We start from the raw sequence: 10110 nt of genomic DNA, 5'->3' as shown, positions 1-10110 counted from the left end.
GATTAACTCAAATTTGATATCAAACGACAAGACATGATCCGATATTTGACAATATAATGGCAATTCGGTCGGTGCCATAAAAGTAGAACAGAAGTTCGATACCCAGCACTACTGTACACCACATCAACCCAAACCTCAAAATCAAAGATGGCTGCTTCGCTCATCAACAGCTGAAAAAACTGTTTAATATACTGTTTATTAGCACTTCTGTCTTATTTGTGTCTCATTTTATCAGTCTTACACACAGTACAGTTCAACTTCTATCTGTGCTTCAGTGTTTGTATACTTTGTGTAAAGCGTTGCTGTCAACTGGTATTGCTACCAATGGCTACCCTGGCTAGAAATGCTTCTCTGCAAGGAAACTTAAAAAAAAGTGGGAAGGGTCCATTACGCCACCGAATCTTGCTTTGGTTCCTGAATGTGGTGCCAGCTGTATTGAAGTCAACACACTGTTCTTTCAATCTATGGAGGCATTTCTTCATCAGAGGTTATACCACGTAGATATGTTGGGTGTTGGCGTGTTTCTCCGTGCATCTCCCGTAGACTTCAATGCAGCTTTCACCACAGTCTGGCACCAAAGCGAGATTCAGTGACGTAATGACTTTTTTTCAGTTCCTTGGTTCTCCGACTGGAACGTGATCAACTCGGGTAAGACGTCAATCCCGGACCAACTTCCGAGGTAAATGGAACACACCATAAGCGGCTGGTTACACAATAGCCATTTTGCAAAGTGGCAGTACATGACAGTGGGTAGTATAAAACTCTATTTCACATAGCTATAAGATGGTGTCCACGTGGAGAGGGTGCGTGGGATCTTGGCTGATTTTTGTGCTTCAGCATCAGAAATAACCCACTTTATGTTTCCTCCACTGGACTGAAGACTCTGGTGTTTTTAAGATACTGTGTTGAAAAGCTCTGACCTGTTTGGTTTCTGTATATTTTCAAAGGGAACCCTCCCCTTGGAGTTAGAGGTCTAGCTCGTCTGCCTTGAGCAATGATGACGCCTGTTTCACACGGCGGCAGCCATCAGGAAGCTATGACGCAAATGTCTCCCACTTTGTGCTTCACACTTCTTCATTAATCAGCCTGCTATCGGGCTGAGTTCAGGTTGGGTCAGCCCCGCACCGCTTCAGGGAGCAGTGACACAGCCATCAGATTATCTGTACAAATATCTCCATTGTTCACCGTCATTCGTTTTCTCCATTTTCGCTCCTCTGCTTTGGTTGCTCCTCTTCCTCTTCTCTTTCTCCTTCATCTCTGTTTGTCTCACTGAGCTCTCTGTCTCTCTCAGTGTTGCAAGAGGAAGTTGGTTGCCATGTTGATATCGTTGTTTGAAGCTCTGAGGGCCTCGAGGGCATCAATCCTGGAAAAGCCCATTTCCACCAACCGCGCGACCTGTAGGACGAAAATTGAGACACATCAGCTAAGACGGCAGCGGCAGACAAACTATCGCCCGGGGAATATTTCATAAGGCTGCCCTGCACGAAGTACAGTGTAGGTGGGCAGGAAAATCAAGTTTTGGTGAAGAAGATGGCGGGTCGAAAAAGACTCTGAGTCATCCAGGTCAAAGAATATCTAGAAATTGCACACAATAAACCGAAACTATCAGTAAAAGGACATGGAATAAATGCACACAGATGAACACCCACCTGCTCCTCTGCGACAGGAGAGTTGTCTAATAATGGCGGCTGTGTGGACGGGGGTGTCTGAGCCTGGGGGCGGGGCTGCACTGGGGGTCGGTTTTGTCCTCTTTGTCTCAGGGAGGGGAACAACCTGGTCCACTGAAACAACCCAGACTGCACACACACACACACATACAGAGGCAGAATCAAGTAATCTGTACATATGAAGAGATATAAAGTACAACAGCAATTACTGTCCTCTACCTGCGGCTGCTGTCTGGTGTTCCTCCTGGCCTCGTTGTATTGTGCCAGCAGCAGCTGTTGGTCGAGCATGTCCATCCTTTGCTGCCTCTGGATGTCCAGCGTGGCACCCATCCCCAGGGGCGTCTCACCGGTTGGCTGGGAGCCTGAATGACCACAGATGTTAATAACACAGTATTAGCCAGACATAAAACATGTGATACTGTGTAAAAGATCTGTACATCAATAGGAAAAGTGTGACAAAGTACATTTCTGTTCTTTATTCCAGTGTTGGTGACAAGTTTTAAGATACGCATCTGTTGCTTGTGAGCAGAATAATCATTTTAGACGTCCTGCACTGCACTCTGATATCCTATCTTCTGGACATTTATGTGAAAAAGCAAACATTGAGGCATTCAGTCCTACTTTTACTCATTTAAACTGCTGTCATACTACTATTTAATGATTACACCGTTGATCCATAAACCCCCACCTTCTATCACATTAAACTCCCAGTATGTAACTTCTGCCGCTAGACGTCTCTTAATCAAAACAATGAAAACAAAAGAAGTAGTTTGATGAGTGATTGTTGTGAAGATGCGTGGGATCATGGGAGTTGTTGTCTTCATTGTTAAACAACTACCATTGCAGATGAAAATCAATTCGACGTGACTCAGGCATAAATGTTTACAGACGAGGTAAAGTATAAAAGTTGCATTTAGGTTATGTTTAGTCACATTCGCCCACTTTCTTCCATGAACAAAATTACAGATTTCTCTTGGTTTTGAATATTACAAAGGTCTAGTCGTTTTTAGACATTTTCATGTGTAATTGTTACATATTATCTTTAAATAAAACAGCGAATAATTTCAACCTTAGTTACCCAGGTTGATGAAGGAGTATGACAAAAATGAAGTCATTCTGCATCATAGCACTGCTCAATACCTAAAATTATTATTCTGCAATTAGACAAAGAGACATTAACTCCCTGTCAGGCCCCGCAACACTAGTTACTGTGAAAAGGATTTGACAGGATTTGTGTTTGTGATTACTAACTGTTGGACTCACTTGAGAAGAGTGGCTCCAGAATATACCGTCCTATACGAGACACCCAGACCGGTACGAAGAGGAGCTTCTGCATCCAGAGCACATTACAGTGGTACAGTCCGCCCGAGATCTGGAAGACAAATAGATAAAAGAAAAATTAAAATAGGTATATATTATTGAAATCACAAGCCATGTATTAAACATTACAATGAATAAAATTACGTTATTTGAAAAGACACATTACTAGCCAACAGAGAACCGGTACACTTTTTGTACACACTGTAAATGACAAGAAGAAGTTGGTTACTCACCAGTCCACTGAGTGCAACTAGCCACATGAAGGGACTGGAAGTCACCAGCTGAACCACAGAAGGAGGAGAAAGGAGGACAATGAAGATGAAACTAGTATAAAAGCAAATATTCTCAAGAATGCATAACCAGTAAAATTAAATTACCTGCAAGCCTACTATGTAGACCAGAGACTTGTTGGTGATGTGGATGTGGCTCAGGACCTGCGTGACCGGCATCCTGGGGATCAACAGGTAGAAAGGCACGAACAGAGAAAAGACTGGAGCGAGCCTGTGAAGGGAGAAGGGACAGACAGACAGAATTTAACCCAATATATGAACATTTCAAACTTAAATGACAAATGTCTCTGGGTAATCAGTAGATTTTGTTCAATGGTGCTTAATACGAATCAGTGAAACAGCAGTACTCGTAAGTACTAAGATGATGTGTGATGATGACTGTCTAATAACATGCCGAAATAAATAAATAAATAAATAAATAAATAAATAATAAATAAATAAATATTATAGACAATCTGGGAAAGAAGATACTGTCTTACTTTCTCTGAATAATACATTTTTGTTTCACTAAGTTGGTTGAGCCTTTTTATTTCCTTCCTTTTGTGTAGGTGGATTGTACACTGCTGTCACAGTCCACCTCCATCTAAATACCGTGTACCCAAATATAATGCAGGGAGGGGATTAAGAAATTAAAAAATGAATACTGCCCAGGGCTTACATGGTGATATGTGGGATGAAAAATAAAATTTCCACTTAAGTGACACTTTATTTGACCTTTGCTTTAACACATCATAAACCTAACTAAATGCCAGAGTCCACATCGGCTGTAAAAGTGACAGAAAAGCCGTTCTCTTTTCGGAGATGCAGAACAGTGACGGAGCTACTCACAGTCCTGCAGGCAGTTCCTCCACCTCATAGTCAAATAGAAACTGGAAAGCCTGAGCCAGCAGGAAGTCCATCAGCGCAGAGATACACCAAGTTCCCAACAGGAAGGACTAGAAGTAGGAGGAACATCATATGTGGTGGTTAGCACATCTAGAAAACTGAAGTCTTGTGCAGGTGTTCAAACATTTGACATTTCAAGTCGGTGCCAAATGTCAATTACACAGATGAGGAAGTTGCATGTCCTCTTCCCTAAAAGATGAAGTAGCCACAGAGGTGAACCTTATATCGATTCTGATTGTGGATAGTACTTGTAAATGAGAATAAATAATCCACAAGCAATCCCAGTGTCACAGAACATGTCGAATCGGTGACACAGTGACAATTTATCATATTATCCATTTAATATTTCGTGCTAATCTAGTTCAGTTAAGAATATCAGCTAGTTTATTAAATGCGTACTCTGCGTATCCATCTCTGTATTCATCTTTCGATGGTTTTGGTACTTACAGCAAACTTCCTGGAGCCGAACCTCCTCTCAAAGATTCGGAAGTTGTAGATGAGCAGGCTGCTGAAGAAGGCGTCCTTCACGTCTAAACAGACCAGCCTGCCCAACAAAAACCTCAACACCTGCAGCACGAGGGAGGGCGACTCATATATCTAATGGACAGCAGAAGATAGACAACATTCATTTGATACGATTAGTTACTAGTCACTTTGTAGATTCACATTATTTTAGTGTTTAAAGGTATTAATTGTGACATGTTACCAATGAGATATTGCCAAAGTAGCACATTTTTAAATCTGTTTATCCTGATGGCAATCCGACAGATAAATCGCCAACACTGATAATGGGAAAATGCTGAATATCTGCCCCGACAATCGGCCAAGGCTGATCATCGGCCTAACCCTAGTCTAAAACAAAGTGAATCCAGGTGTTTGTGAACACTCTTGCCCTCATAATGTACTACTCTGACACATACACTCTATCTGGAGACACTGGGTGATGGTTTTAGTCCCTCACCAACACAGATGGAGACACCTGGTGCTGCTGTGTGACAGCCTGCAGGTTGGGCGTGAACAGATCTTGGTACTGTGGCAGCAGGGTGAGCATCACAGTCAGCCCATTGAGGACCAGCAGGAGGCCTTTAGACAGAGGAGCCTTGTCTGTGCAACACACACAAACACAACATAGTTAGTTTACGACGAGAAAAAAACACACTGACGCCTTCTTGAGAGGGCAGCTTTGCATATTAGGGAGAGAAGTTTGTTGTTGGAGGAGAGACAAGCGGCTAATTTGGCTCACATTCTCCTAAGTAATACACATTTAGCTAGTTATTCAGAAGATCCACTTTAAACAAAAAACGACTACTTTTCACGATGACACCTTAGCCGAATTATCCGACTGCATGAGAAAACACAATGTAACGTTAGCTTGTTGATGACTACGGCTAAACACAGCTGTAACAGATAAATACAGCCTCTAGTAAATGAATGACAGCTGAATGCTAACATAAGCTAGCTGCCGCTGGAGAGGCGGTGAGAGGGGCTGCGGCTGCTCGGCTGACATTTAACGGTGTTTCCGGGATACTTACAGAGGCCTCGAGAGCCAGTGGTGGTAAACATGGTGTCTAGATGAGCTACGGAGTCCGGACGAGGGCAGATAATCCCAGGGCAGCTCAAAACTAACACTCAAACACCGAAATGAAGTTGGAGAGAGGATCCATGCTGGGAGGGGAAGAGAAAGGGGGAAAGGGAAGCTTCTACAGGAGCCCGAGAAGCCCAAAAAGGTTTTCGTTCGCATTTAGCTGGAATTGGGAGACAAGTGGCCTGCTGAGGGCGCTGTTGCTCCGCGTTGAGGACGAGATGAAGCTCATAGACGTGTTTACTGATAACCTCACTTAAACAACAGATAGTGTCAATATCTTTAAGTTATTTCTGTGATTCAGTTGCAACTGCGTGATAAATTTTATGTTTTGTTTAAGATTTTAATTAAAGGTGCACTATCTAGTGTTGGGAAAGAAATGTTAAGATCTTGATTGATTGACTTTTGTTATGCCTAAACAAACTAAAAAAACAAACATAACTGAATAAACTGAATAAACAAACTGACCTTAAAGGACAACACAATTTCAGACTGTTTTACTTTGTTTATATGTGGCGGACCCTGCCACCTTTCTAGCTTCAGGGGACCTTGTTTTCCTCTGAGAGCAGCTTGTTTATTCAGCCATGGAAAAGATGAACATTTCTGAGTTTGTATTATTACCTCAATAATATCGTAGATATTATAATTCTGAGTCTGAATTTCTAGTGCTCCTTTAGTCTAACCTATTTTACAAATGAAAATACTGAATGAAAACACAAACACTGAAAATTAAATGGGAATAACACCACTAAACTGCTACTACTAATAAAAATGAAAATAATAATACTAATAATGATAATAAAAGGCAAAGCAGCCAGCCAAACAAGCAAGCAAACAAACAAAAGATAAAATAAAGATGAAAAGGTAAAGTCACAGTTAAAATAATAAGAATAAAGCAGAAAGTTTGCATTTATGTTATCTGTTATCATTTTTAAAAAAACAAACAAAACAACAACAACAAAAAATGATGCTGGATCAGATCAGATCCAATAATCGGCCAGACTGGTTATCGGTTAAAATTCATGTATTTTTTACTTTTACTTGTACTTTTGATACCTAAGTACATTTAAGACTATTGGTTAAGTACTTTTCCACGGGTGACTTTCACTTCTACCAAAGTAATATTTTAACACAATCCCTTTACTTTAACTCAAATATGACTTTTCAGTAGTGGTGGAAAGAGTACTGAAACTCTATACTCAAGTACTGGTACAGTTATATTACTGAATCTCTCTATAAGTACAGAGTATTTTTCTCAAACGCTACTCAGAGTATTAGTTACTTTTAACCTTTGATGTTTCAAGCATTATCATTCAATTAAATGGGTTTCTGTTTATCCAAATCTTCAGTCTGAATTACTCCAAACTTCTGCTCAGTGGCCGTGGTCACCTCTCCAAATGTGAGCCTGCTGCAGAGTTTTGTTTTCTGTCAGTATGTCAGGGTTTTCATAGGCCCGTTGGTGATTGGATAGCCGTACTGGCTGAAAAAATATTAATTCAAATTCATCATACCTAAGTAACTAAGTAGATAATATGGTGTAATGCATACTTCAGTGCTTGTAAAATTACAGATGTGAAAAAAATACTCAGAAAAGTACCCAAAAAAGGACTTCATTACAGCAGTTTGAGTAGATGTAATCAGTTACTTCCATCCCTGCTTTCCATCACTGCAGGGTCGTCTCCCTCTGTAGACTTTATCTGCCAGTGACCACAAAAAGGTCCGTACCCCAAGGTTAAGAACTACTGATCTAACAACTGCAGCACTCCTGCTGCTGGGATTTACTGTCCAGCCCACAGTCATTTCAGGAAACATGCTGCTGTAGCTGGATGATCCTCCTGATGAAGGTCAGCCTCCTTACCCACGATGCCACCCTGCTGATCCTTTATACACCTCAGGACAGGACACTCCTTCTCCCTGAAGCACTGGTCTAATAACGTCTGATCTTTAGCCTTTTGCATGTATGACCATTTGCTCAGTATGTAATATGTGTTTATGGGTTGTATGTGCATAGAAGCAGCAGACAGGGAGTGTTTCATGTCTCGAAGCCGTGTGGTCAGCTTTCTGACAGAGCGGTTACAGTGTTAATTATCCTTGGGGCCTTGAGCAGGATGTGGCTGCACAAAGTCCAGATTAATGACTTTTTCTTATGGTCCTCTGGCCTTATGCACACAGTGTCATATCTTGTCAAGGTCCAGACTTCCTTTGCAGGGGCCCTGCTTTGTCTTACACCACAGGCTGCCAGTTTTATTCACATCAAACCGCGCGTATACCTTCGTGCCTGGCCGTGACCGCGCCTGAGCCAATTGATCCAATGCTTATGTTACGTCCAAGTACATTTGAAAAGATATGGCGAACAGCTGTCTAATAGTGTTGCATTTCCCCATCATCCACAGATGCAGTAGCGTGTTAGTTCCCATTGGTTAGTTCCCACCCATTAGGTCTATTTGGCTGCCTGTGGTCAGATGTGACTGCAAAGCAGAGCTCAGGAACAGCTTGCTAATTGTGTTTCAGACCTTCTCTGTCACTGATGTAGGAGTGAGGTCTAAAAAGGTTGCTTTGCCCCTGTTCTCAATCAAAGATAATCAGATTAAACAGCGCAGAGATGTGTGTTTGTGTGTACGTGTGAGTGTTTGTGTGTGCTTACCAATAAAGAGACTCCAGATTTGGAGACAGCCTTGACTCCTGCTGTTTGCTTTGTTCATTAAGAGGAGATGAGCAGATGGTTTGCTGGTCTGTTGTGCAGTACACACATGCAGACACACACACACACACACACGCAAATACACACACACATGCGTGCTCGATCCTGTCACCTTAGCTTTATCCTCCATTTATCTTTTCCATTACACATCTCTCGGCAGGACAATGCTACTCTGTGAATTGCGAGGGATTTGTGTGTGTGTGTGTGTGTGTGTGTGTGTGTGTGTGTGTGTGTGTGTGTGTGTGTGTGTGAAAGAGTAGAGCAGCGCTGAATGAAGTCGCAAACCTTTTGAGTCAAGACAAGCCTCTGAGGTGGTCATCTGAAAAGCTGATGACTCATTCACACATCCATTTATGTGAATCATTGCTATTCACTTGTCAGCCCCTCTGTATTCAGGAAGAATTGCTTGTAACAGAGGTATTGTTTCAGCCCTGCATCACAGCTTATCTGCCTCTGTCCAGGAAATGGCACACCGCACATTTAGACAAGGTTGCGTGAGCAAAATCTGGACAAGTGCAAAGATTTTTTGGCACAACAAATGGGCTGAGAACAATGTGAAATATATTAGCAAGACTTTTGAAAACTTAATATTGCCTGCAAATTAGGATCCTGGGCACCTATTGTGTGTCGTAGAGGAAATTATCTGCTTCAAATGTTTCTAAACAATCAAGGTTCAACAGCTTTTATGATCCTTGACCCCTTACATAATTTATTACACATTTATCCCTCAGCTCTCCGCACCAGTTGAGGAACACTTAGTGGTTTTGCAGCCGCACACCCTTTGCTTTCGATGGCCCAGAACAGTCTTGACTTAAGTTCACGATGCTTTTAAATATCACCGAAATGTCTGCAGAAATACATCAGTGAAGCTATAATTACCTCTGCCGAGAAGGTTATGTTTTCGCCTGTGTCCGTTTGTTGGTTGGTTGGTTTGTCGGCGGGATTACACAGAAACTACTGGATGCATTTCCACGAAACTTGGATGGAGGATGTGTCAGAGCCCAGAATAGACCTCATCAACTTTTGGTGCAGATCCGGATAAACGGACGGATCCAGACATTTTTTCCCACTTTCTTTAAAGCCACAAAATTAAGAAATTGACATTTTGTGTGTTTTGGCACCCCCTACAGTTTTACAGTGCAACACCACTGTGGTAAATACAAATCCCAGGTGTGTCGGACGTAATGGAGATGCTAACTACAAACCAAACTCATTACGTCATAACAATTTTATGTGTTGAAAACTATCTTGAAGTATACGTGTGTAACGCTGTGATCCTACCCTCTCGCTGAAGTTACATAGTGCAGAAACAAGTGATAGGGGGGCGGAGTGGCTGAGACAGAGACACCATTCCCCCTAAAAGGCACTGACCCATCAATATGATTATGAAGCAGTTATTTTGAGGTAAAAATGTTACATATTGCTGCTTAAACATTACATTTTTGTCATGCAATGTGAAGCTGTGAAGCTAATGACGCGTATTACTGTGGCCATTATCTACGAGTCACTACAATTTGACACGTATCCAAATAAAAGAACAGATCTATATACGATCTAAATATTTTTTATTTGATATTGGATTAGGCTTGATTGAATTAAAGGAGACTAATGGGCCTTGGTGGAGGTGTGCACTCTATTGAGTGCCATTCAAGTTGATTTATATTA

General features: G+C 41.7%; 1 protein-coding gene across 1 annotated transcript; it reads right to left on the bottom strand.

Moving 5' to 3' along the window:
* Window positions 1-1178: 1178 nt before the first annotated feature.
* ubac2 (UBA domain containing 2) lies at window positions 1179-5859 on the bottom strand. The gene is made up of 10 exons (XM_084374817.1): window positions 5695-5859; window positions 5124-5266; window positions 4610-4759; window positions 4106-4212; window positions 3365-3488; window positions 3221-3268; window positions 2931-3039; window positions 1887-2029; window positions 1650-1796; window positions 1179-1395 (listed from the first exon to the last, which is right to left on the bottom strand). Exons 1-10 carry the CDS (start codon window positions 5723-5725, stop codon window positions 1288-1290), a joined length of 1110 nt encoding a protein of 369 aa, XP_084230943.1. The 5' UTR covers window positions 5726-5859; the 3' UTR covers window positions 1179-1287.
* Window positions 5860-10110: the final 4251 nt, after the last annotated feature.

The sequence above is a fragment of the Pagrus pagrus genome, assembly GCF_965226575.1.
Source record: "Pagrus pagrus genome assembly, chromosome: 15".
In the NCBI taxonomy this organism is placed as follows: domain Eukaryota; kingdom Metazoa; phylum Chordata; class Actinopteri; order Spariformes; family Sparidae; genus Pagrus; species Pagrus pagrus.
The sequence above is the reverse complement of the archived record's forward strand: the minus strand, read 5'-3'. Positions and strand labels throughout refer to the sequence as shown.

Coding starts and splice junctions, on each gene's coding strand:
- ubac2 (XM_084374817.1), bottom strand. CDS start 5,725: ATGTTTACCACCACTGGCTCTCGAGGCCTCT. Junction 3,489..4,105: donor GAGGAACTGCCTGCAGGACT/GTGAGTAGCTCC, acceptor CTCCCTTCACAG/GCTCGCTCCAGTCTTTTCTC. Junction 3,269..3,364: donor TCTACATAGTAGGCTTGCAG/GTAATTTAATTT, acceptor TCTGTGGTTCAG/CTGGTGACTTCCAGTCCCTT.